The 27,701-nt window shown below is 41.3% G+C and overlaps 1 protein-coding gene across 10 annotated transcripts in view; it reads right to left on the bottom strand.

Annotated features, from left to right (window-relative positions):
• The window catches only part of EYA2 (EYA transcriptional coactivator and phosphatase 2), a 102,789-nt gene that overhangs the window by 4,667 nt on the left and 70,421 nt on the right, over positions 1–27,701 (bottom strand). For all 10 annotated transcript variants that reach the window (XM_074919930.1, XM_074919934.1, XM_074919936.1 and 7 more), the window contains 7 exons: positions 26,657–26,784; positions 26,076–26,159; positions 11,495–11,584; positions 4,819–4,877; positions 2,445–2,605; positions 1,353–1,467; positions 636–757 (listed from right to left, as the gene is read on the bottom strand). In XM_074919930.1, the coding sequence (XP_074776031.1) occupies positions 636–757; positions 1,353–1,467; positions 2,445–2,605; positions 4,819–4,877; positions 11,495–11,584; positions 26,076–26,159; positions 26,657–26,784 (759 nt within the window). The remainder of the gene's footprint in view (positions 1–635; positions 758–1,352; positions 1,468–2,444; positions 2,606–4,818; positions 4,878–11,494; positions 11,585–26,075; positions 26,160–26,656; positions 26,785–27,701) is intronic.

The following is a 27,701-nucleotide window of genomic DNA, read 5'->3' as shown; positions in this document are numbered from 1 at the left end:
GCATTTTCTTTATCAGCTAAGGACTTCCAAGTGTGGCTGGTTTTCCGTAAGATTTGTGACTCTGATGCACTGCTTAGACCAGCAGCTGGTAGACTGATGTGACACTCATGGTATTCAGTTTCAAGAGCCCTCTTCTATTAATTTTGGTTGCAGTAAAAACATGAAAATACAAATCTCAGATGTTCAAACACTTATACCAGAAAGAACAGAACACAAAAAAAGCCCCGAGCCAACCCAACCAGGATTTATTACTCACACAGCTTCATAAAGCTCATCCAGCACACTTGACCCTTCTGCAAGAATAAGAGGATTCAGTGTTTCTGTATGGAACAAGTCCAACCAGACTGTCTTCTTCCTCACTGGGTGTAACTTAACATCCCACATGCTCCATAGGGTGGATATTTTTCAGGCTCACTCCCCCATGGAGACACTTGGGAAGACTTAGAATTTTTTTTTTATTTTTTGCCATCTGTACTAGCTTAAGTGTGGGCAGTCAGGATGTGAATTAGAGATGTGTAAACATGGACCTAAAAATGAAGATTATACGTTGCTTGTTGTAATCAGGTTTGATAGATATTTCTGACTTAGGGAAAAAACTTCAGTCTTTGGTGAGGCCTGAATTAGTTTGCTCTTACCTGTTTTTGTTGCACTGTAAATATTTTCAATAGGAAAGACAGTGCCCAGTCCATAGAGAAGCACTTTAGCGAGAGCTGGTATGAGCTGAGTTGTGGTGACCAACACATTCACACAGTTAGGCCTAGAAAACAAAAGTTAGTAAAGCAGCAATCTGTGTTTCTTTCTTTTACTCTAGACCAAAAGTAGGAAGTAAACCTTTCTTGCAACTGAAGTTCCCAAGCCACTAGGAGATTATGCAGCTAGAGGCAGATAACATGAGTACTGGTAATGTCTTTTTATCAGCTTAGTAGAATGAAAGAAAACATAAACTAGCAGCAGTGATGCAGCCTTACTGCATGCATGCCAGGATCTATTTTGTGGGAATTTAAACACCACATAGTAATGTTTGTGCTGGGTTCTTTGAGTGAACGAACAGGTTCAGGGATGGGCCCTTTTCCTACTCTTGTAAATCTGCTCACGTGAAAAGTGTCCCACCGATGAGGTAGCCACGGAAAAGGCAAGGAAAAGGACTGGGTTTTGTTTTGCTCCGTTCATCATCTCAATCTCACCTCAACCCTTGATAATTCAAGTCTGGCAAACATGTGCAGACTGGCCTCCCACAGGTTTGGCCAGCAAAGTCCTATAAATGTGTCTCGATTTGTTTAGAGGGGAGAAAAAAAGGGAAGCAAAGAAGATCCTGGATCAAGCCTGTAGGCAATTCTTTAAGCTGTTCTTACCGGGAATGTATCAAATTCAGCGCCTTCAGAGCATGTGTGAGCCAAAGATCAGTCAGCGCTTCAAGTTCTGCTCTTAACTGCAGCCAGGTTTCCCTCTTAGGAGCTCCTATTAAACCTGTAAGCAGGAAAAGCATCTTTGCAGAAGCACAGGGAAGGCAGTTGCATGGTTTTGTCTGCAGTATGCCAAAGGGCGCCTGCCTGTGTTCTGAACCCTCTCTCTCCCCCCGGCCTTCTCTTTGCTGCGTCCCTTCACCACGTCACTCCAAGCCTCTGCCCTGAGGTACGTGAGGCCCGGCCGCAGCACCTCCTGTGCTGCTGCAGCTCAGCTCCCTTCCTCTCCAGCAGAATGGTATCAGTCACCCGCACGCTGTGGGACCTCGTTAAAACACCCTGAAGGACGAAAGAGCTGTGTATAGTGGGTACTGGCCTGAGCTGAGAGACATCTGAAGCCAGGATGGTTTGTTTCTCATGAAAAGTTATGCACCATTTCCAGTACATGCGGCTGGGCTATTTCTCCAACCAACACAAAGGTTGTGGTGATACTCTTGAGTTTTGCTTCTTTCTCTTTCTAGTCAGAGACCTGGCACTGATGTTCTAACAGAGCAGCAGAGCAGTGTACTGGAAGAACTGTCTGGAACTAGCTGAGATGAAGAAACCCAGGGCATCCTGATATCTGGTGGTATTCTTTTGGGGCAGTTAAAACCAAGTCGTTATGATACAAGAATGCCTTCAGACAGAGATCAGCCATGTGTTCTGTGGGAAAAAAAGCGTATTTCATTTTGAACTGTTTGCTTGCTTACTAAACATTTTGGAGAACTGGAGAAGGTTGCTTTCCTGCCAAAGAAATTGCAGGATAAAGCCCCACACTCAGATTTCAGTCCTTCTCAAACCACTAAACCAGGTATTTTAGTATATCTCCTGCAAATCCTGTACAGAACCCTATTTAAGGATGACTGCTGAAATACTTGCTCAGCTCACTGTCAAGTATTCTTATCACAGTGCTCTCTACATCTCCTCTGCAGATGTCCCTAGCAGGGTCAGAGTATCTGGGAAGATGAAAGGCACGCTTGCTGCCTGGCCATAGACACTTACCCCCTACGTTGTTTTTGTAGGTGTTGTACATCTCTTTCACCCGACGGTAGCGGAATGCTAATTTCCTCATCCAGTCAACTCCTCCATGAACACCCGAGCCCAGACACAGATTTGCACTGGCAGTTGAACTGTGAAAACCATCTGCAGAGAAGTTGTATGTGCTGGGAAAGGGAGGAGGGAAGGGGAGAGGTCAGTATAATTACAGTCTATACAGTGCCAGCAGGGAGTGGAAACAACTGAAAAGAAATGTGGAGATAAGTGGCAGCAGAGGTATACGCAGGACATGCTGTACATAACTGGAGTTCATCTCTAGCATGGTTACTAGCACAGATTTTAAAAATGTTCTACTGTAAACACAATGCAGGTTACTTAGCACTCCCTGCCAGTTCTGAGGTTCTCTGGACTACAAAATATCTGACTGTCCTCAGGACACTGAAATTCATCACCTGCCTCTCATCCAGGCTGCTATGGTAACTGCAGAAACACTCAAATTCTAAAGCAGAAAATTCTGGTTTTACCTTTCTGACTGCTCGGCTATATTGCTGAACAGGCTCCGAACACTTCTGATCAAGACAAAAAATGAAGAAATTAACTAAAGGAGACTTAACTGCCTGCAACATGCAAGTTTTGTGGGGGTTTTTTTGAACTGAGTTAATATTTCAAAGCAACTCTGGGGTAATTACAACAGTGAACTGGGGGCAAGTGACAGTTCCACAAACACCTGAAACAGGCAGTTTTCTGTGAAGGAAGCAATCCTGCCTTCTACCAGGCATTTTTTCCTGTCTTCAGCTCTCCTTGATGTCCCTTTCTTTGTACCAGCACAAACATTTCTTCATCACTGAGGTGAGTCACATCAGGGAACTGTTCCAGTTAGAAGATAACACAGCTTTAAAAAACAGCAGTTGCTTTTCAGCTGGATCAGTTCCCTGGTTTGGGGGCTGGGGGCACACAAAGAGGCAATACCAGCTCATGTCATCTTTAAATGTTTGCCGGATGACAGCAGCAGGATGGGTTTCACAGTTTGAGCAGATCTCAGCCTGAGCCACCATGGAAGAGGGCAGCCACAGCTCAGGGGGCACAGCTGGCTGGATCAAGTCACAGACCCAGCGGATTTGGACAAACTCACCTTGAACCAGAGTAAAGAAAGGGACAGAAAAGCTCAGTGACACAAATCTACCCTTCTCAGCTGCACCCTGAAGTTAGCTCAGCTTATACTGCTGTTGACACCTCAATGGGGGGGTTGCCAGTGCTTGTATATTCACATCCTGATTTACTGCGCAGTAATTTCCCCTTCTACAAAGTCCTGATGCCACTTTATTTCTGTATTAGAGTGCCCAGATAGGAGTTTAACATGCTCAACATACTTCAGCCAGCTCAGCTCATTTCACACACAGACAAGCCATGAGCAGCTGAGAAGTATTTTTGAAACAACTGAAACCACTCCGGCAGGGGCTTTTCACAGGATTCAAGATATGCTGTTAGCATACAGATATTTTTGTTCACTCAAAGTAAGTGCACCGATTGAGATAAAAACCCAAATTAATGTTTTAATCAATGCCTGAATAAGTATTCAGATTCACCTGCTTACAGGCCACTAGAGCCAAAGGACCTAAATAGACATTTGCCATTTCAGTGCATCACAAAGCACACACTAGCATTGCAGTCACAGCGAAAAATCATTCAAGTGCTCTCTGCTGAAGGAAAAGTCTCTTCCTTAAAACACTTAATTGTTTTCTGTGCTGTTTCTGCACCCATTTCTCATAATAACCAGCCATTAAAAACACAAATTCTAAAGCTCTGTCTGAACTCTGCACATTTATTTCTTGTGCCAATTCCCATAACTCTGCAGGCAACACTTTGGGAAAGGTAGATGCAATTGTACAGAAATAGTTTTTATGTACATGATGATCTAACATATAGATAATAATAATTTTTGGTGCAGTTTTGATACAAGTGACAAGGCTCTGGTATGGCAAAGTCCACAAGCCTCACTACTAAGCCCATTCATTACAGTTTGGGCAGTAGGAAACCATTTCATCTGGTTTTGAAGGATTTTGGCCACACCTGTGCCCACTGGCTGGCTAAATCATATCAGAAACTAGTGTAGTATGACTGCAGTTCAACCTAATTTTAGATGTATTTCCCAGAACGGTTCAAAGCTCAGTACAGTCAGGGCTTGACAGTGGCACAGGCACATTAATGTGAGAAAGGGGACTCTGCTTCTGTGTGCTTAATAAATGCAGACAGCATGGAGCCAGGGAGGTGAGAGGGCACATGGCTGAGAATGTTATTTTACATCACTGACCAGCCCCCTGCTATTTTCAAACAGCTGGGGACTACCTGACCTGCAGCTTCCAGCCTGGAGATCCCGTACCTTAGATCTTGACCATTATCATCTGATGATACATCATCTATGTGGATCTGGTCACAGTCCTAAGAAAGTGTATGAAAAAGAATACAGCAGTAAGTAAAGGCTTTGAAAAAAATTTTGAAAGAATGTATTAAGGGTAATATTAAGGAGATAAGATCTTACTTATTGCTAGGTTGTCTGGCATAGTCTAGCCAGTTAATTGTTAGGAACAAGTATCACGTAGCACTTGCACAAAATATGAATAGACAGTGTGTGTGAGAAAGATCAGCTGTTATTTAAGGGCACAACAGCTCTTGAATAATACAGTAAGTGAAACTCCTTCCTATGCAGACAGGAGGGAGAGAGATGCTTGTGTTTTAGCCAGGAAAACTGTGGGTTTTATACTCTGTATGCACGATAAGACAGAGATTTGGCAGTCTTGCCCCCTGTGAGAATACTGCTTTGGACAGGAGGCGTATGCCCACATAATTACAAGGGGAGAACATCAGTCCCAAAGAAATTTCCAGAGATGTCTGTCCTGCCGGTGTTTTTCCAGTTTGTTCTGAAGGGGCTGAGCTTCCTTTGATATGCAGGGAAGCTGGGCGGAAGCACTGAAGGCGGCACCCTTTCATACCCCAGCCACAGACAGAGTTAAGGAATTGTGTGTGTCAGTAATGAGGAAATCTATGCACAGGAAATTTAACCAGAATCTATACTTGGAACTCAGCCTGCATGAAGTATGCGCTCTAGATCTTATCTTTCAAAATTCTTCATTGTTTGAATGGTGGGGGCCCTGCCTCAAAAATTTGAGAAATGTTATTTCTTTGGGTTTTTTCCTAGTCTTAGCATTAAGATTAGAAAGAGAAAAATCAGGAAGCTTCTCCCACCACCTTAAAACTCTTTTCTCCATGACCCTTGCAGGTAAGAACAAAACAGAAAGCCTTCAAGCTGATGAACTGTTTTTTTGTTCAGATCAATTTTTCAACAGTGGTAAAAGCACTTGGTACAACAAGACTCCAAAGTCAGAACAACTTCAGCTAACCAAGGTACAGTTATTCTTCACCACTTCAGTATTCTGTAAACCATGGAGTTTGTCTTATCTTCCTTACACAATTAAGAGTTTCATCAATTACTTTAAACTAGCCTCTTTCAAAAAATGAAAAAATCCCCAAACAAATAATCAAACTTGCTATCAATGGCAAAATATCACAGATAGTTCTTCTTTATAATCATGAGATTTTCTTCAGCATTTATTTAGATAATTCTCAAGAAGACACAATTTTATCTTGTTCTCATCTCATCAGTCCTCTTATCAACCTATTGCTGGGGTGTATATTTCTGTATAAAATTGGAGCCAAGTGGCTGAACAGCAGATCTCTGCTGGCACCTCTCTCTCTCTCTCTTCTCCACCCCCATCATTTTTTAAGCCCCGCACCCAGTAGCTGTTGTGAGCCATGCTGGGAGAATATGGATGCAGCCCACTCCAGTTGTATGATGCAGGGCATTAAGTCAGGGGAAAGGTATTTGTGGAGGGATCTGTTTTTCTCATTTGTGAATGAATTGTTCTGTACACTGAAGTGTGACAACAGTAGCTATCGCATTTCTAACTTAATAAAATACCATGACACTTGGTGAGACACTACCTCATAGTCCGCCGGCTGAGCCTATCGTGTTACTGGGTGAAACACAGGGAAGCTGGTTAAAGCAAGAATGTGGACCATGTTTTACTACTTGGTTACGAGACTAATTTTTCATTCTTACAAAATTTCCTTGAGATCTTAGTGAGTAGGGAATCAAGGCAGGATATCTGGGCTGCTGAAAAGAAGGTCCAGATTGTTCAAATGGGAGTCTGCAATGGGGACATATCCCAGTCATTTGCTGACTTTTCGAAATGATACTCTAGGATCTCGGAGGTATATGATGTGTGGCACGTACAGCCTGTGAGTCAAACGTGTAAGACCTCAGTCAACCCTTGCAACTCTGGGAACTGAACTGTTCCTACTGGTGTGGTATCTCTAGGTCAGCCTGTGCTACGCAAATGCCTCCAGGTGGGACCAGACCCCTGTACCCACATGTAAAGAAGCCTGAGCTAATGCAGCTTTGAAACAGTACTGCAGGCTTGGAGAAAGCCTCTGCTGCCTCCTTGTGAAATACAAGCTGATCCTGAGGACACATGGAGAAGCTCCTTCTGTTATCACTTCTGCTCCTTCTGAATAATCTCAAGGCATGAAAACAACTTAGGAACACGCAGGTTGTCTATTTTCAGGACTGTGTTAAGAGATTTTTAAACATCTCGTGGACTCATTGATCAGTCAAGCTTGTGTCCCTCATTAGGCGGGGGGGTTAACAGTTCCCAGAACACAAAAGCTCCAGGGATGGCTCTGAAAGGCAGTAACTTGTAAACACACTAATCCCCTTGTTTGTTAATTCCTCATGCCCTAGTCAGTCCTCCTGTCCTTAATACCTGTTTTCCAGAGTACTAGACAATAATATCTCCAGAGGGACTGGGGGTGGAAGGTACTATTCTTTAGCCAGCACTGTACTGTGAAATAAAGGCATCTGGGAGAAAAAGCACAACCCTGGAAAGACCAGAGTTCATATTTTAACTTCATTGTGATCTGTAACCTTGCACAAGTCCTTTTCCCTCCCACTTCCCAAAAGGGGAACAGAAAGTGATAATACCTCCTTCCAAGCAAATATTTGCTGATATATTCTGCAGTGTGATCAGAGCCCTTTGTACACAACACCTTGTATGGCCTATATTCGCAGACTGTAGGGATTTAATCTGTACTGTTGCAACTGCAAGCAGAGATGAGGTGGTCGACAGGCATGTGCTACATGAGTGGATGAGTCAGTGTAGCAAAACCACACTTGTGTGATTTCAACGTGGGGCTCCGCAAACACAGTCCTTGCCTGCCTGTGCTCTGTTGCTAACAACCTCCAGAACGGGGCAATGCTTGTGTCCCTGCATGCCCTGGAAGTGCAACACACTGGCTGCCCTTGCCAAGGTTTGGCAACTTGTTTCTTTGCTACGGGACAGGCACACCACTAAGCTGTGCTTCAACAAGCATCGACCTCCTCCCCGGCCCTGAATCAGCTGGAATAAAAGTCCAGCTTCTAAATTTTCCAGTTTAAGAGTTCCCTTGCTGACAGAGAATCCCCTTCTGTAAAAAGACAGAAAGTGTGTGGTAGAAGTCTGTGTCTAAGGCTTCTTCAGCCACCCACCTGCCCTGGGGACCAGTGATCAGTCTCCTTCCATTCAACTAGCTGGGGGTTTGGGGTGAATTGAATGGGAAATAGGCCTAAGAGGATGGTTGAAGCAGGTTATCTGAATGGATCTGCTGGTTTGCCTTTTCACACATTCAAGATTCCCACTCCCGGGCAGGAAGAATGCATCCAGACAATGCATCCAGGAAACAGTTACCTGAATCCCTTCTGGGCAAACCCTGAAAACAGATAAAGCCCTGGCTAACAACAGAGTCTCAGAATAATTTTTTGATAGAAAAAAGGGAGTATTCCAGTTCAGGCTTCTCGCTCAGACTTTGAAGCCAGTTTTTTGCTAGGATGTGAAATCACATCCTCACCAGACTAAGGAGGATCCCACAAATGCTACCAAGAGCTGTGCAAACCTTGCTGTATCTATGGACAAATGTTTCACTCTCATCAGGCACTTTCTGGGAATGCTTCAAAAGGAATTTACACCCTGGCAGCACCTTCTGCTTTGCACAGCACTGAAAACTGAAGCCAGTAAAATAACCCATTCCCCTGTGCTAAAGCAGGGAAATAACTGATCTCGTTGTCCAACCTGCCTCTCTAGTGACCATGGGCAACATTTCCTCCACTTTTCCCCCTGCCTCTGCTCTCAGGACTGAGGCCTGCCATGCTCTGGTTGGTTCAGTCTGCTGGGCCCCCCAGAATGCCTGAACTTGGCTATGGATTTGTGCCAGATAAAAGTTTTGCTATGTTTAGCATTACCTAGTAGGAGTACTCTTGCTCTGGTATCGAATGAAGCAACTATCCTACTCCTTTCTCACAGCTTCTTTCATGCTGCCCCAACACAGAAGATGGTGAGAAATGGTTTCAGCCCAGTGCAGTTTTAGCTTACTTTGTCTTGTACAGGCCAGCGTTATACCACATGATGGTGCTAATGTATATGGTAATGTCTGTAGATCTAGAAGTGAATCAGGTTCTGTGCTTGCTTTTTACCAATTTCTTTTTTCTTTTTTAAGAATGTAATTCACTGCATTTTTTTAAGCACAGCACTCGGTGATGTATCATCCTAAAATACCACTTTGTGAATACTCAAACCTGACTTTTATTTATCATCCTAAATGAAGGAGTAGGATGTTTAACAGAGATGGATGACATTGCAAATTGTTCAAACTGAAATGACTTTTTTTGGAAAGTGAAATTTTGTAAAGAACATTTACTTCTCTTGAACTCTCCCTCATTTCATTTTTTTTTTTTTTTTTCATTGAAAAGGCTCAGTTAAAAAAACTTTGGTTTGTTTCACTTATCAAACATGTATGAAAAGGGAAAACTGAAATTTTTCAGTAGAAAATGGTCTTCTCTTTCCAGCTACCTGGGCCATTACAACGTTTAGCATTTTTATCTTAGTGCTGGACCTAAGAAAATTGTCTCACAATGCTAACTCTTCACTTATTTCTGCTCTGGCTAGGCGGAACACTACTTGTTTTCAAGTTTTTAATGTTTTTCATAGCTTTGAGTCATCCAGGTCCAGCAGCAAGCTGTTCTCACCTTTAGGTGCCTATGTCCCTTTACGCCCTCTGGCAGTCCATTAAAGCTATGTTGACTCACTCATTCAGCTGCCCACTTCATGTTTCTAAATTTTTTAGTAAAAGCAGGTAAGCTAATAAGGTAGCCTAGGAAACCAGCAAGAATTGCTTCTCTTTTCTTACACAGAAACAAAATAGCACTAGTAACATAAATGTTTTTCTCATCTTTCTAGTCCAAACTATTTAGAGAGAACCTCCCTTAATATTTTGCTGAATGGGTGTGTCCTGTAGCACATGGCTCTCTTCCTGTGTTGGAGATGAAGCCCAGGTATTTTGTACAAGGTTTTGATATCTATTTGGAGACACAGTGTTAAACTTTGGAGCTCTTCACTGGACTAATTCTTAATCAGTTACAGAGTCCTCCTGGAATGAGGAGTCCCCAGATCTGAGGGACTTTTGTTTAGTTTTTGCTTTCTTAATGTCTAGAAACCACAAAAGAAAAGAAACACAACATAGTAACTTTTTATAATTAAAATCTTTGCTCTACCATAGCGGCTGAAGAAGAATTTGAGAGGCCATACGAGACATAACTGACCTCAGGACTCCGCTTCTAGCAGACAAAGAAAGCTCTTACTGACAGAGAAATGTGCAGAATTTGACTGAGGCCAGACAATTTGGTACTTCATTTAATGTTTCAGAGCAGCAAGTGAAACAAGGAGAAAGCTTGTTTTAAAATGATTTGTCAATCTGTATCCTCATAAAAGACTAGGGAAGTTAGAGGGTTTCTGGAGGGGTGGCTTTGTGCAGGACATGAAGCTTTGTTGCATCAGGATGTTTAGATGACAGGTGGGAAGTGCTGGTTGTGTGTTAAATATTATCACTACTTATATAGTGCACTGGACCCCCAAACAGCAGCTTTTTTTTTTTTTCCTAAGAGAAGGATTTTTTCACTTTGCACTTTCTGTACCCTCATCACCAATTCCTTCTTTGAAAAAAGCTGAAAGAGGAAAAATCTGTCAGTTCAGGTGCTTCTCACTGCTTGTCTTCAAAAGGAAATGAAAATTCTCAGCAAGTGAAACCTCAGACTCTAAGGAGACAGGTGGCAGGAAAGGTTGTACCTTCTGTAATGCAGAGGACCACAGTGCAATTAAGCAGTGAAGGAAACAGGAGTCCATGCTGAACTCATCAGGCACAGAAAAAGTTCTCTCATTTCATCTGGCACAGAAACAAATTCTTCCTTTTTCAAGTGAAGAAAGACCACAGAGGTTTGCCCAGAGATGCCAGATTTTTTTCTTCCAAACACCTCCAAGTACTGTTCTGATTCCAAGGTGCCCACAGTGCAAACCCCACCTTACTCACTTTGTATGAGACTCATTCAGAATATTTCTACTGATTGCAAATGCAAACAAATTTTCATCATCACTGTACAGCTGTTTCTCAGCTGGTGACAGAATTCTGCTAGCACCACTTTGCTTGAACGTTACGGTATGTTCAGAAGGATTTTTGCTTTGTGTAAGGCATAGTCAGATCTAACCATGCCACAAACAGGAAAGATTCTTCCTCTTGGTCTTTGATGTTGAACTCCCACAGTTTGATCCTGCAGTGTGCCTGAGCTTGAGCAGACCTCTGCTCTGTCTGTGTGAGCTTTCTCCCCATAGGATCTATGATAATTTACCTTAATAAAATTATTAAATAGCAGATTTCAGGAGAAGCAGCAGCAATGTCCTCATTAATAGGTTTAGTAAAACTGGCAAAAGCCATCACTGTTACTATGTATTTAGAAAAAAATTCCTTAAGAGAATGAAGACGTCAAAGGGACACAGTAAGGTATGCTTCCAATAAGCCATCTAAGGCCCATATCTTTGGGGTCAAAAATGAAAGTTTCTTGGCCAGAAAAACAAGTTTGTAGACCAGATGCAAATGATTAGAGAAAGAGATGTTAAATAAAATAAGCAGCTACATACCTCCAGGTCATTAAAGAACAGATGTGTATCTGCAAGGTTGAAGATCATTTCTTCCATCATAAGACCTATTCGCACAGACGTTGTAGTGTCCTGTTAGGAGAAAAATAATTTTTTTTCCATTCACTTTGATTTTTTTATTTTCTTTTTTTTTTGGGGGGGGGGGGGGGGGATCTTAGAGCAAACATAGGATCTACACATTTCGATTTCTGAAGAGATGTTCATTAAAGTAATTTTATTTCCCAAGTGTATCTTAACGTGATTTTCTCATCCTTTCTTTTCCTCTCCTAGATAATCGAACTCTGTTCTTTGAAGGATGTCTATGGCTTGCCTTGACCAGTAATAGCCCACATCCTTCAGATGATATTACAAGAACCTTTAAACACCTGAGACTATGTAAGAATTGCTTCAGTAGGTTAGACCAATAACTGATATCCAATAGCATCGTTAGTGAATGGTTAGGGGATAGTTACAAGCAACAGAGCACACAGGTCATCCTTTCCTGACTTCATCATTCAAACCACCATAGAAGGTCAGTATCACTCTCTTTTAATGTCAAACAGGAACTTCAAGAGCAAAATCTGAAAACAGAACCCAGGAGCTCCAACATAAATTGAGTTTCTTTCTCTAAAGGGTGCAATCCATGTGTCTCACCACACTTGTCTGAGGTCTTTACAGCCACGGTACCTCAGGTGATCAGCACAGAACAGGACAGAGAGGCAGATGTGTTGTTGTGCTGGGCAGATGTGCTCAGCATGTGATACAGTATCTGCTGTCCTCAGCATCACACATGCATCGTGGCAGGAGATGCAAAAGCAGCCACACTACTGGAAAGCTCTTCCATCCCCACTGAAGCTGCCTACTTATTTAACAGCAATAGCAGAGTTAAAACAATTCCATACGACCATGTAAACCCAATTATAGCACGATAAAATGCTTGTCCAAGTATGACCATTCCTGATCAGGACAGAGTGTGCTCTGCAGTGGTATAAAGCATGCTTGCAGGGCCAGAATTGTAGCCATAATGGCAGTTACACCCAAATAACTTTATCGATTAACAACAAAAAAAAAAAAAAAAAAAAAGAAAGAGACAAAACAAGAGAAAACACAGCACATCAAAATGCTGGGTGGTTCATCTGTCATTCCAGCTGGTGTCAGAAATGGCAACATGCTCCTGTCTGTGTGGGCTGGCTGACTGTGGCTCATCCTGCCATTTTCTTGTACAGGCAGTCCCCTGCCTAGCCAGAAGTGGGTCTAACCTGGCCCTTCCCCAGAAGGGTCCCAAAGTTCTTCCTAAAAGGGAAGGACACGATGCAAAAGGGGCCACTCCTGTTTAACATCTTTATTGATGATGTAGACAAAGCGATCAAGGGCACCCTCACTCAGTTTGCAGATGACACCCAGTTGGGTGGGAGTGTTGATCTGCTCGAGGGTAGGGAGGCTGCAGAGAGACCTGGCCAGGCTGGAGCCATGGGCTGAGGCCAACTGTATGAGTTTCAATAAGGCCAAATGCCGGGGGCTGCCCTTGGGCCACACCAACCCCCAGCAGCGCTACAGGCTTGGGGAGGAGTGGCTGGAGAGCTGCCAGTCAGAGAGGGACCTGGGGGGGTTGATGGACAGCCAGCTGAACAGGAGCCAGCAGTGTGCCCAGGGGACAAGAAGGCCAATGGCATCCTGGCTTGTGTCAGAAATAGCGTGGCCAGCAGGGGCGGGGAAGGGATCTCACCCCTGTACTCGGCACTGGTGAGGCCGCACCTTGATTACTGTGTTCAGTTTTGGGCCCCTCACTACAAAAAGGACATAGAGTTACTCGAACATGTCCAGAGAAGGGCTACAAAGCCGATCAAGGGTCTGGAACACGTGTCCTATGAGGAGTGGCTGAGGGAACTGGGATTGTTTAGTCTGGAGAAGATGAGGCTGAGGGGAGACCTTATCACCCTCTACAACTACCTGAAAGGAGGGTGCAGAGAGCTGGGTTTGAGCCTCTTTAGCCTAGTAGAAAGTGACAGGACAAGAGGGAATGGCCTCAAGTTGCGCCAGGGAAAGTTCAAACTAGGTATTAGGAAGCATTTCTTTACAGAACGGGTTGTTGGGCGTTGGAATGGGCTGCCCAGTGAGGTGGTGGAGTCCCCATCCCTGGAGGGGTTTAAGATTAGGGTCGATTTAGAACTTAAGGATATGCTGTAGGTGGGAACTGTGCTAGGAGAACGGTTGGACTAGATGATCTCCAGGGTCCTTTCCAACCAAGATGATTCTGTGAAAAGCTCTGGCTGCCTACTGCATTTTTAAAATGCACTTTTTAAGCGATTAAGAGAATGTGAAAACGCACATGCCAGCAGCCCTAAAACAACTTCTACACATTCTTAATTATATGTGAACTTTCTCACATCTAGATCCTGCTCCTACCAACATCAGTAGCAAAATCTTAAGTAAATTCCCCTGGAGGACCACACTACCTGCAGCTCTACTTCAGAGCGTGCAGTTGATTCGTTTCAGATAATTAATGTTTTTCCCTGCCCCTTGCTACCCAGCCGAGACACCACAACTGCTTGTGAGAGGGCTCTCACTTAATTTCCTCACCAAGTCAGCAAGCACAAGCTGAAATCAGCCTGATGGAGTCAACTCTTCCTGGCCAGAGAAGCCACCCACAGACAATCCTGTGTGGCAGAAGTGACTGACACGTTTGGTTGGGCCTCTGTGGATCTTTCCTCTGAAACACAATCAAGTGATCTGCTGTACCCATCCTGCTGCACTGCAGGATTAAATCAGTCTCAGTCACTCTTCCATGTCTCTCATGCATAAAGGGTCAACCACCCCTCCCACCCCAAACACCTGACCTTGCTCCTAAATCCACAGCAAAAGCACAGGAACACACTGATGCAAACAAGGTTGCCAGCAGAACATTTTCTTATTCATTAAATACCTCAAAAACAGAAGCAAAAATAATCTGTTGTTAATTTGATAAACTCACTTTGATAGCTTAATTTGATAGCTCAAAAGCATTGTGCCTGTTCAAACTAAACCACAACAGATAACTTGGGGGAAAAAAAAAAAAGAGCATTCCCACAACAGGCTTTTTTTGGTAATTCATCTTCATCAGGACAAGGATCTCTCATCTTTATGTTTATGTGAGTGGTTTTCCTCCACTAAAGATACAAGCCATGCTAAACCAGGGCAGATTTATATGTAGTCTTTGCTCTAATTTTCTGCAGATTTCTGTGGAGTCATGTTATTGTATGACAGGACAGTAATGAATTAGTTGAGGAGCTCTAACAGGGAGCACAGTGTTTGGAGGATGAGTACATTTCAATCAACCTTTGCGGCAGATGCTGTTGACATGGATGGTGTATTACACACTAACCTAATTATTACGCATTCTTGGTGTAGTTCTCTTTAATTAGAGCAGAATGGCTGTGGTTTCAGCCATGTGTGTGACTCACAAGAATTGTGCCCATCTAAAGAAAATCTCTGTCACTCGTGTTTAAACATGTTTGTTGCTGTCCCAGAAAAAGGGCACTTTCTTCTCTGGGCAAAAAGTAAATGTCAACAGACTTGCCTTGAACATGTCTCTATTGTTAAACCCCAAACCTGCTCCCCTGACAAGGCACTGGGACACAGGAGTAATCAGGGCATCTGACTGTGGCCCCATGCAAACAGCACTGAATCAAATTTTACTACCCAGGTGTAGTTACACTGGGGAACTGTTTTGAAGAAAATATGCTGCTAGGAAGAAAATATTTTGTAAAATAGTTTTTAATGAAGCAATTTATTTTTATACATTTCAAGGATCATTAGCCTTTAAAACTCTTTCAGGAAATATCATTGGTTAGTATCTGTCATTTATCCTCTAAGTTTTGTCTTTAGCTTTATTGGGATTAATCACTAATGGGGAGTAGGAAACATTTCCACAGTGTATGAAGTTACCTTCTCTTAAACTAAACAATATGGAAATTAAACTGTAGATGAGAGGAAAAAAATCCTTCTCTTGAGATAGAGAATATGATGGAATGAAAATAAAACAGAAAAATGCACTTTACCACCCAGAGGGGAAGTCGTTTGGGGAAATGATTTGGCATCACTGCTTTCACAGTATGGACATTTCCTCTATAGCAAGGCATGCTTCCAAGTCTTAAAGAGGCTGATAAAGTTAAAAGGCAAATCAGCACTCCCAGTATGATATAGGTGTCTAGAGGCACTAGGCCAAGGTTCCACTGGCAGTTATTTATTTACATTACTGTAGCATCTAGAAGCACTAGTTTCAGACTTGAACCCCACTGTGCAGAGGTTGTGCCCACACAGAAGAAAGACACAGTTGCTACACGTTTCAAGTATGAATAAACAGGAAAATCAGACTGATGGGAAAGCAGCAAAATGAGATAGGTCTATCAATCAATGTGTTGTCAAAATTCTCTGTACAGCGTGTAAATAATCTGATAGAGAATTATTAACTATCTGAAGATGTCAATGGAGAGCTCTTCCTAGGCCCAGAAATCCTGTACCACTAAAGGATATCTCTGCTGCAGCGGATGCCCAGGTGGACTGCTAATGCTTACATTAGAGTAGTCTGAGTTTAGCAGGGTGACATAAAGTTGCCACATTCATACTGATGATCCGTGCTAACATGTCCTTCCATAGGAAAAGTGCACCCTGGAGCCCTGGGAACAAGCTTCCTGGGTAACAGATCTAGACAATGCTTTCTGATGCATATGAAGCTCAAGGAAGAATGGATCACAGACAGCTTGAAAACAAATCTTCTCCAGGAAACACTTTTTACAGTGAAAACAGATTAATTTAAAAACTCAACCCTGAGTGCTTGTTTAGTAACTTTAGAAGAGCAAGGTCCTACCCCTCTGCTAATCTACGAGTCATGCTTTCACAAACAAGGACAATGAAAGGCAGGGAGAGAAAACAGGCAATAAACTCCTTTCTTAGATAAAACCTCCAATACTACAGTGTATCCCTATATGCCTCACCTCTGCCACACACCACTGTTGGAGCTTCCTTCAGGGTTAAAATTAAACAGCTCCACAAACTACTTTTAGTGCTAACTGGTGCCCAGACATGATAGACCAGGCACTCCTGACCCTCCAACACAAAGCTTTAAGAAGCTTCTTCCCATTGGCTGAGGGAAACAAGCACCGGGGGAGCAGTGCCCATTCCCTAGTACTCCTTCATGAACAATAAAGGATCAAACCATACAAAGAGTAATCCCTTTTTTTAACATTCTGGATCAAAATGTTTGCCCTAAAGAGCATCCTTGGACATGTGTCTCTGCTGTTTCTGCCACAGCTGTGACTTTCAGCTAAGGGCTGATGGGCTATTGCCTACTTCTGACAGTGGCCAGACCTTCCCAGCAAGATAATTTCCACTGTAAGTGAGGCACTGCCAACTCCCAGCTCTTTATCTGCTTGTTTTGGGGTAATTTTGCTGCCTGTTCAGCAGGTAGACCTACTAGAGGAAAACATGGGCAAGAGAAGCCTATGGAACATGCTGCAGATGGAGACAAAAGTGTCCATTCACCAACAGGAACGTTTTCTTTCATATCTCAATGGCATCAGCTGACACATTTGCTCCGAATGTTGCTTTTATGTTGGTTAGTCACATGCACTGTTCCTAATCCTTGAACTAGTTCTGTGCATTTGAAGTGAACTGCATTTTAAAATCACAATTTGAGTTCAGTTTTGTCCTCTAAGCTAATAATGCCTTGCCTGAAATGAATTTGTTTCTGCTTTCATTTTGTCCCCTCACTTTGAGTAACAGGACAGCAGAAGTTGGCTAAAACAAGCTAGCTGAACAGCCTTCAGTCTGTTTTTGCTTAAAGATGATTTCCACAAACACTGGAGATGAGGAAAGAACAAATATTTCCCTATTACAAGCAGTGGGTTAAAGTGGGAAGTTAGGTCTGCTCTCTCCATGTGGAACTCCAGCTAGCCTGTATTTTAGCAAAGGGAATGCAGAATGTGTAGGCATACCCAAATCAGCTTTAAGCTACCGAACGTGGGTACAAATACTGCCAGTATGTTGCATGCACTATCTAGGTCCCTAGACTCTTTTTCAGGAGCTAACCTACACAAAAGCCTGCACTGATCTATCTTCACTACTAAAGATACTGGCATTACCTACACAAAACCCCATGCACATAGCAGCCACACTTTAAACTGCACCGTCAGCAGCCTCCCTAATGGCTCTGTATTAAAACCTTCTTACCATTGCTCTCCTGAAACAGAGATTGATTTTTCATAAACTGCTTATACTTGCCCTAGAGTATGCATTAAAAAGACATGTATTTGTTAACATCTGCAGCTACTACTAATCCAGTTGGCTGGATGTCTACAGCCAGCTCTCCCCTCTTATACACTGTAATTTTGAAAGGAAGAGAGAAGCAGATTTTATCTCTGGCAATCTCTCAAGTGCAAGTCACTCTTGCCTCCAATCCTGGCTCCAAAGCCCATTCCAAGCCTCTGTCTTACAGGTACCCTGTTCAGACTTGCAGGCCATTAGCAAAGGGGCAAAGCTGGCTCCTTTCAGACGGATAACAAATCGGCTTGTTGTCTGACTCTGCTTCTATTTAGCAATGTGCCAATTAACCCGACATTCAAAATGTTAGGACAAAGTCATTCTGAGCATGGATCTTGGATTCAGACCTCTCCCCCTGCTTTAAAAAAAACCAAAATAAAGCCCTAGTATTTAAAACTAATCAGTCTCTTTAAATCCCTGCCAAATACCTGTTTATGCCATGAGCAAATAATTACTTTTCTACAAGGAAGAAAGTATTAATTAAGAGTATTCATCAGACTCCTATTCTATAGGGTTTATCTGCCACAGGTGTCAGCCAGAGGTGAGAGACGGATTAGTGTACAATCAAGGGCTTTCTAAGTTAAATCTCCTCCTTGTGGTTAGCTGTTAATAATGAAGTTGTCACCAGAAGAAAGAATTTAATAGTTTTAATTGGGTTTAATTACTTGTAAACTCCTGGAAAATGGACCAGTTTGATTGTAATATAAAAATAATAATAATAATAAAAGCAAAGATACAAATGCCTGGGCCACATGTTTGAACAAAGAGTCTGTGAGAATAATAATTCTTTGGTTGTAAAGTTTTATACCTTGATCAGAATTTAAGACATGAACAAGGCTTTCCTGTAATAATGGGAAATAAACCATGTGCATCAGTTCTAGTTCAAGTAGGTCCACATCTTTTGAGAAAGAGAACACATTTAGCTCTTACTACACTTAAGTAGTTTAGCTTGCAATTTAATCTTTTTAACAGACACAGGCTACAGCTATTTGTGAGAAAAGTTGTTTTAAGTAACCACTGTAGCTCAGGAGCTGAAACCCATTTTCAGAAGTGACTTAAGTGATTACACTTCACACTTTTAAAAAAAGGATTATCCTTTTCCAAACAGAATCACTCAGCTTTTCAGACTCTAAACTTCTTTTCCCCCAAAATGAAGACATACTGTTTTACTTAAACATTGATATATCCAGCTTTAGTGGACAATCTACTGAGTTTAAATGAATAACGCCTACAGTCATCACAGTGTGACCTTGTGAGAAGTCCATGCTAGATGGAGAGATATAATTTAATCCCTTTTCTTCAGATACCTTTTCATATTAACCCTTACTATGACTTGAGAGGTACTTTTAAAGTATTGCTTTTTACTAGCTATTTACTATTATTAGCTATTTACTGAAGGACTCTCTTTTTACTGGTATGTATCTGTTCAGAAATGGTTGGGGACTACACATTGGAAATTATTCCAATAAGCAAATGGGCATGTCAGTCACTAAATCCTCACATTCAAGAGCACACAGAGGTTGAAAATGTTCTCCATCTCGCATTATGATTAGGGACAAGCAGCAATGACTACACCAATTTATCCAGTGTTTGAACCTGTGAGTTCTGAAATGGATTGAAGGCCTGTGGGAATACTGTACTTAAATAAATACAGGTTAAAAACTGGGCAGTGATGCTTGAGAATAAATGGAAATTATTTTTATTTAATAATACAAAAAGCTCATGACCAAAAATCTACAAATAATTTTTTACTGTACAGGGCATAAATGTCAAAAGAGGGAGTGGAATTTATACCAAAAATGTCTTTATTCCCTTCCCCTCAACACAGGAAAATAGTTGTGTTTCTATATGTAAGCCCTTGATAGCTCTGTGAAAAATACAGCACTCCTGGAAAGTTTGGTGGAAAACACATCACCGTGTGTAATCCTCAGCACAACTGCATATTTTGCACACGCAACTTCCTAACACAAGCTGTGTCATTTCAGTTTTTTTAAACTATACTTTCATTAAAATCAAGTCACAATTCAGTGATACTGAAAAGCAGGTTCCCTTTACTCATACTTGCTTGACAATCCAGCATTGTTTCTGATATATATTTTATGTCAAAAATAATCCTTTAATACTTCCAAATGCCACATGTGCACTTTGCTTAGAAAACCCTCTGCTCACCTAAGCTCTAGTACAAGAGGTTACATCTACACAAGCTCAGAGCATCTCCCATACCCACCATCTAAGCTGCTGTGGATCTGGTTTTGCTGTTTCTCCTGCTGCTTCTCATCAACCAGTACAGATGATAAACACAGATGTTTGCTCCCGAAATACACATTCGAAATAATCAAATGGCTGGAATTATTTACTCCCTTCTCTCCAATAATGAACTAATAATTGATATAGCAGCATGTCTAAAGTAAGACTTTTTTATTACCTGCAGTGATTGAACGCTTTTTTAATTTAACTTAAAAAGGCATTAAATACAAGGTTTAGCCTCCAGTGGGTAAAAAAATCTCCAACTTCCTCAGAAAATCCTTTCCAAATTGTATTCATCTTGACTTAATCCATGATCTACTGAGTGAATTAGGCTCTATTTGTTTTGAAAATCTATTTTATGGAGTTCCAAGGACTGTGTTTTCCTTAGGAAGGGCTTATTCTGCCTTTCTGACCAGGATGCCTGCTAGCAGCCCTCGGCGTAGGCCTCTGCAGGTTTTTAACGTCCCAAGGTGCCCCACACATATGACTAACAAAATGTAAATAAACACAGCTGAGCCAGTAAGAAATTGGAAGGTTTTCTCATTAAAGAAATAAAATAAACAGATGTCCTTAAGCACTTTGGCTCATGTTTGTCAAAGGAATGGAAAACTCTCAGATGTTTGAACAGCAGTAGTGATATAAGGCCACATCTCAAGTGAGAGAAGAAGAAAAAAAGCAACGCCATGGCACTTAGAATTAACTAATAGTTCTCAAGGGAGGGCGCTTTTGATTTGAACCTTAGCAACTTCTACAAATAGTTTTTAACAACCAAACAATAAAATGGGGTTTTATTCCTTCTCAGTTTGTAAAGTAGTAAAGGACAGATTCGGCCATTAGAAGCATGAATCACCATCAGATTTGATTAAATCCCTATGGTATTTCAATCAGGTCCTGGCTTTAGGGTCCTGCGAGAGAACAAAGCAGGGAAAGCACAAGCTACTTGAAGCATTCAATGAAAGCAGGAAAAAAAAAGAAAAAAAAAAAAAAAATCAACCCTGGGGTTTTACAAGGATCTCGAGTACAGCCAAGCAGGAACTTTTCAATGACCTTTTTTTTTTTTTTAATTGGAAATTATCATTCACTTAAAGGAAAATTTTTTGTAAGAACATGTAACTGCCAGTGAAACTTTTGAGGAATCAGGTTTCTTAGATCCACAACATCAATTCTGGTGAGATCAAGACAGTTCAGTTCACATATAGCCAACATACGGCAGCTATGACATTTCCCTGAAATGCTGGAAGAATCATGTTTATGTACTGTCCTCAACTGGGCCAAACAGCAACTTCAGCTATTCTGTCCAAAAGTTCTTGAGGTCCCACTATCATTGGAGGACCCTCTCCTAGTCCTTTACATACTTGTGCCACTGCAAGTCCCTCATCAGAGAGGCAAAGCCCAAGTTTGTACAGGCTGGAAACTTGAGTGCATGCCCTGTCTCTCTCTTACTGATACCTGTCTGCTTACAACTTGGATAAATCTCAAGTTGCCACTTCTGAAATGCAAAAGCAATAAAAAATATGGCTATGGTAGAAAAACACCCTCTACATCAATCATGCAATTACAAGGCAAACTGCAAGTCCCCACTGAAAGTAGCCAGAGGGGCCACTCCAGGAAAGCGACCACAAAGTCCAGGCTCAAAGGGATACAGTCTAACACAGGCAATCTAAACACCTTTCAGTTAAGGTTAACAAAATCTAGAACATGACTTTGCATGACTCTGATTTAGAAGTGGGCCATCATGTGCTTTATTATTTTTTGCACTATGTTTTTCTTAATTCAAGCCAATTCAAGATGCTGGACAATCTCAGAAATTACATTTTTACAGAGAATTTTATAGATTGTAATTCCCAGGTATCAGCAGACATTGTCGAAGTACTGGTGAACTTCTAGCACAATTCAAGAATTGAGACTATCCTATGTATTCAGTTCTTTAAGTCAATGCTAAAATGAAATCCTTTCCACTTGGTTCCAGGATTTCAGACTAACTTGCACATAAAGATGAATTTTAACTCTGTATTTTACTTTACTCACAATTTATTCTGACACCAAAATCCCAAGGAGTGTACAAACACAGAACAAGAATTGTTCCCACATTCTGGGAACACTACAAAACACTGAGAAAAAGTCTTAGCTTCATACATACCCCTCAGGTAGGGAAAACAACGCATCCAGTGCCCCCTTTTCCCCTTTTTTCTTGATACTAATCCTTCAAAAAGCATGAGAATGAATCTGCAATATAATACTTAAAATTTCTCAGACGGAAAGAGATGCAGAAATTTTTCTTTTAATGCTCTGATGACACCAACTATGGAACAAGCTTGCATATATCTCAGTCAGGGAAAGGGGAATAGCATGATTTGTTTTGGCATGGGAGTGCATACAATCATTTTTTATTGTGTCTGAATTAATACCACCAAAAGAGTCGTTGCACCTAGCTGCTTCAAACAAATGGCCAAAGCCCCTTGACTTTTACCCAACTCATGTGAAACCCCAGCAGCACTGTTACAGATTTTGACCCGTTTTTCCCATTATGTTTAGTCAGTGATTTGGCAGGCAGATCTTTGCAGACATCGTAAAGACTGCAGCCATCTTCCTGTTGAATGGGAGCTCTATTATACATGCCTGAAGGGATTAAAAGGGCTGGGTGGACAGTATATTAAGCTATAATGATGGTCTACATCTGTTGGGGTCTCTAGGCACATGGTAAATATTCTGCACCCATACAGCCTGCAGAACAGGTTTCTAAAACCCCTTGAATATAATATCCAAGGTTAACTGCCTATGAAACTTTTTTTTTCTTTTTCTTGTCAGAGGGCCTTCTGCTGAGAAACGAAAGAGTGGAGAGATTTCCTCGGGTTTGACAGCTTTGCTGCCCCCATCACTTAGACCGTGACTCCGTATGTTTGTGCAGGTATGCATCCATTCAACCGTGGGCAAGAAAGCAAAAGGAGATGTGAATTTGCAGGCCACTCTGACTGCCACTATAAAGGTTGTAATTGCAGTGACCGTATGGGAAAGACATTAAGACCAAATGTCTGATGACTCTGTAATCCATGGGACAGAGCAAAGAGTTTGGGTGGAGAGGACAAAAAAGGAACAACCTAGGCTGGGCTACTCATTCATGCTTCAACCTTGAGTAAATTTAGTGTTTTAATTTCTATTAATTCAGTGAGCAAATTATTTTTTAAACACCTCAGATGAACTGTTCATTTTCTGAGGAGCTCATATCTACATCAAGGACCACAGAGGTTTCCCTCAGAAACCAAAGAGAATTTTTACATGAAATCAGGTTAGAAAACATACACTGAAACCTTAAAGATTAATAATACGTACTACAACTACAATTGATAATCCTCTTTGTGAATTCTTCACCCTCTTTTCTGCTTGTGGGTTTTTTTATTTCCCCCAATATCAGATTTTTTTGGACAGCTCCCTATTGCTGCCATCACCAAGGAGGAGGCAACATGCAGAATCGTTTGAGATTTTATGTCTAAAGGACACAAGAGTTTAGACCCCAACATGTGAAGCTATGGCTGATGTTCCCCTCGCCCCAGAAAGGGATGTTATTCTTCAGCTTGATCAACTTTATGGACTAATTCTTGGAGTGGCTGCACAGCAGCTCTACCAGTGCAACACTCAGGATGATACTGGAATGTTCATGTTGGTCAGGGGAATGGTGAAGATCATACAAACTGACAGTTTTTCTGGAGGAAGGCATACAGAACCAAGACCTCCATGTGTGAGATTTAACTCAGCATGTGCATGTTTTTTAATAATTACAGGCACATGAATCTTTTATGATCAATTATGGACAAAAATCAGAATTTTAGGCCTTGATACTTAATTTACTTTGAGATTAACACTTCCTACATTATTCAAGTAAGAGATTCTGAAACTCTATTAACCTCTGGCTCACTACTTCACTTGTACTTGATAGTTCAGCTCACTTAAAAAATTTCTGAATTGTGTTACTATTTAATGGTTCCCAGGACAGCCTGTCTGAGTGTGCTATATTTCCCCCTTGGTTTAAGGTTTGTTTCAAAGCCCACCAAAGCCTCTCGTTGTCTTTGGATCAAGCCGTTAGCCTATAATACTTTTATAACACAATCATTTCCCTTATAGGAAAGTCCTGAGGAATTTAATACTGATGAAACAAATGAAGAACTACGAAAAAAATCCTTGTAGAGAAGTTTCTCAAGCAGCCTGTTGTAACTTAATAGAAAAGGCAATTCATTCATTAAAAAAAAAATATTCCTGTTAGTATCATTCTTTACATTTGTATGAAAGAAACAGCCAACAAAATTTTGTCATATTACACCTTTAAAGGCCTTCCAAAGCAGACAATCCCCCCAGCTCCTGTTTTCCTGTTTTCTTCTCTCCCTAGTCCCTTTTGCAGGTTGCTGCTCAAAAGTGCCCTGTCTTGGCCTAACTGCTCTCACAGCCAATAGGAACAGCTCAGCCACTGATGACTGCTTTTGATGAACCCTTTCTCGCTCCACTCCCTGACCCCACTTCATCCTCACATCAGCTGCTCCAGAGATGGCAGCTTCTGCCTTTGTGGCAGTCCATCAGCAAGAGCTCACAAGTACTGTAGTCACAGGGCTTCTCACTTCCACAGGTCCATCACAACTCTTGCTCCATCACCATCTGCCCCCACGCAGCAGATCCCAACCCCACACCCTCCAAACTTGTGCAGGAGGCAGCAGATGAAGGCATCTGCTTCAGAGGTTTGTGCTAGGACAAACTCAGCCCATTAGGGGAATTCTCCATGCGCATACTGCAGCCCCTACCCAGCACTAAGCATGACCACATAGCAGATCTACACGGCCTAAGTTTATGTTTCCTGATCCTGCCTAATTCTAATTTTTGCAGGTAGCAGGTTTGAGCTTATACACATATACCTCAGGCTGCTGCATTCGTTATGTTCCCTGGGAAAAGTAACCACTTCAATTACCTTGTACAACATGGGTCTGAATAAATCCCTGCTTGGAAACACGTGCTTGGTTTTCAGAGGGTGCTGTTAGAAGTGTTAGCAGCAATCCAAGTGCTGCAGTAGACTTCCACACCACAAACACCATTTTATATCCTTTACAACTGCGCACATCTAACAGCGAACAATAAATCTATCTTACTAATTACACATTCAGCTTGTTATAACCATCGTAAAACAAGTACAGCTGGTAAAGCCATGAAATGATGTCAAATCATATTTCTGCTTTCTAGAGAGAAGCAGGGTTATTTTCCAGTCTCCTGACGAAGCTGACTGTTCAAAGCCATGTGTGGAAACAGCTGCCAACTAGGTCATCCACCTTTAATTAGGTAATGATCTTGTCTTTTTTCCTACCCATTTAAAAGTGTTTGACATTCTGTAATTCAAAGTGACTTAAGTGTTTATCATAAAAAGCTGCCTTAGGAAGAAACTGAAGCACATGGTATTAAATCCAAAGAGCCAGCATTTTCTCCTTAGTAACCAAGTTCAGCCTGTTCAGCCACAGAGAGTTACCTAAAAAAAATGGAATTGCCTGCATTTCAAAGGGGGTACCTGAAGTATAGATAGCTAAAGATACAGTTCCTAGAACCCTTAAAAATGTGAGCTTCAGCAGCCATGTGGAAAGCAGAGCCACTATTCTTCATGGCAACCTAGAGTGATCAACACAAAATCTCTCTTAAAAAGTTGTCTGAGATTCATAAGAAAACAGTGGTCTAACAAAAAAAGTGTCTCATTCAGGCTAGAGTTAATGCTGTCTGGCTGCCTGATAGGCTCTTTCTTGCAGAAGACAGACACTGAAAGAACATCCTGATGACCTATCTAGCAGCAGCTGAACAATACAAGCTTTTGAAAAACAAGGGGCTACTTGCAACATGAAAGGGAGGTAAATTAAATTTTCACATGTTAGAAGGAAATACCACAGGACATATTTATACAAATATGTCTGAATAAAATCGGCAGCATCTGTTTGAAAAGCTGTCTCATTAGCTGCCCCCACAGTTCCCGATGCAATTTGGCTGGACAAGCAGTAATGCTAAAAAAATTAAATTTTACCTTCCCATATCTGGATGCAAAGGTTCCCGTGAGTAAGGAGTGAAAAATAATTATCGTCTCATCCAAATCCCACACAAACACACGCTGTGATGACAGATGGGGTGGAAAAAAGAAATATAGTTACATATTAAGCAACTGAAAGAATTCCTTCAGTCAGGAAATATGTCCTGTTGGACTAGAGCTTTTTAAGATCTCAGAGCCGTTTGGAGCACTGACTGTAGATGCTTTGTGAAAGCAGGCAATACGAAACATCAGAAATTTTGGAACTATGTGTGTGCTGGTTGTCCGGAGAGTCTGCTTTCCTAATAACCACAGAAATCCCCTGGTGCATGTCAAGTCAAGGGAACAAAGCAGAAGACTTATAAAAAGCACAAAAGGAAAAAAAAATGCCCATATGAAGAATAGTTCGAGATACTGATAATACAGAAATTGAACAATTATTTTGTGTCTGTAGGCTCCAGTTATATTTCTAATTTTATTCTGGCTCTTACAACTCATTAACCTGATGGTGGGATTTGCTAATAGATGCAACTGTTTATCTTTGCTGGATTTACTAAGGGGACATAAATTAAAGTTATTACCTCAATCTCACTGTCAGCAGTTGGGGAAGGATCGTTGCTTCTTTTTGACCGGGCTCGTACCTTGCCATCTGACCCTCTGTGATGTCTGTCTGTTTCTATATCTTTTGCTGGTGTGGTTGAATATTCCCCTATTATGAAAAAAGAAATTCCATCGTAAACTAAAGTTTTGCACTGTATCAATGTAATTAAAGCATAAAACCTTTTAATGGAGAGCATCAGAAACATTGTGAAAACAGCATCAGAAAATTTTACTCTTTTCATGTCAATAGCTGACAGAAAATGTTAGAGAAATAACTTTTAACTCCTAAGAGCTGTTAAAACAATTTCAACAATCACCAAGACTGTATATATAACATTTTAAAATGGGTGTGTCACTAAAACCTTACCACATTTTTAATTGAAAAAAAAATAGCTTTTTGAATTTTACTCCCTCCCTGCTTTTTGAGAGAAATTAGAAAGGCAATGGAAAAGGAAATCAAGACCAATTCAACTTCTGATTTTTTTTTTTTTAATTTGATGAATTCTCACGATTAAAAATACACTTTCAACATCAACTTCTATTTAAAAATACAGAACTAGCCTGTTCAGCCATATTCCATTTCAGAGAGGACAGTATTTTAGACATAACTGAGAAAAGACAGTCAAAGGTGAACTTCTCTTGTATAAAGTATCTGTTTTGATTGGCTTGAGTTTCATAAACCTGTCTGGATTTCACTTACCTTACATTACAAATCCTTTCCCAACATATTTTTCTTTTCACCTTGCTAAGCTGTGGCCTCTCCAGCTTCCTAGAATAACCATATTCTTCTTCAGAGAAGCTTGGATTGTGCCTAACAAGCCTTTTTAAAATCGCTCTTTCACACAAAAAAGGCTGAGATAAGATCTAAGGAACAGAAAATCCTCCAACTGCTTTTAGAGCAATCTGTGATCACTTCTTTTTAAAAACCAGTATCAGTTTATTTTTCTTTTAGAGCAACCACAGATGTACAGATTTGTTTCATAAGTCAGCAGAGCTATAATGGGCGTATACTGTGATCATCCACAA

The sequence above is a fragment of the Athene noctua genome, chromosome 16, assembly GCF_965140245.1.
Source record: "Athene noctua chromosome 16, bAthNoc1.hap1.1, whole genome shotgun sequence".
NCBI lineage: Eukaryota > Metazoa > Chordata > Aves > Strigiformes > Strigidae > Athene > Athene noctua.
Note: the sequence above shows the minus strand (reverse complement) of the source record. Positions and strands in the feature narration are given on the sequence as shown.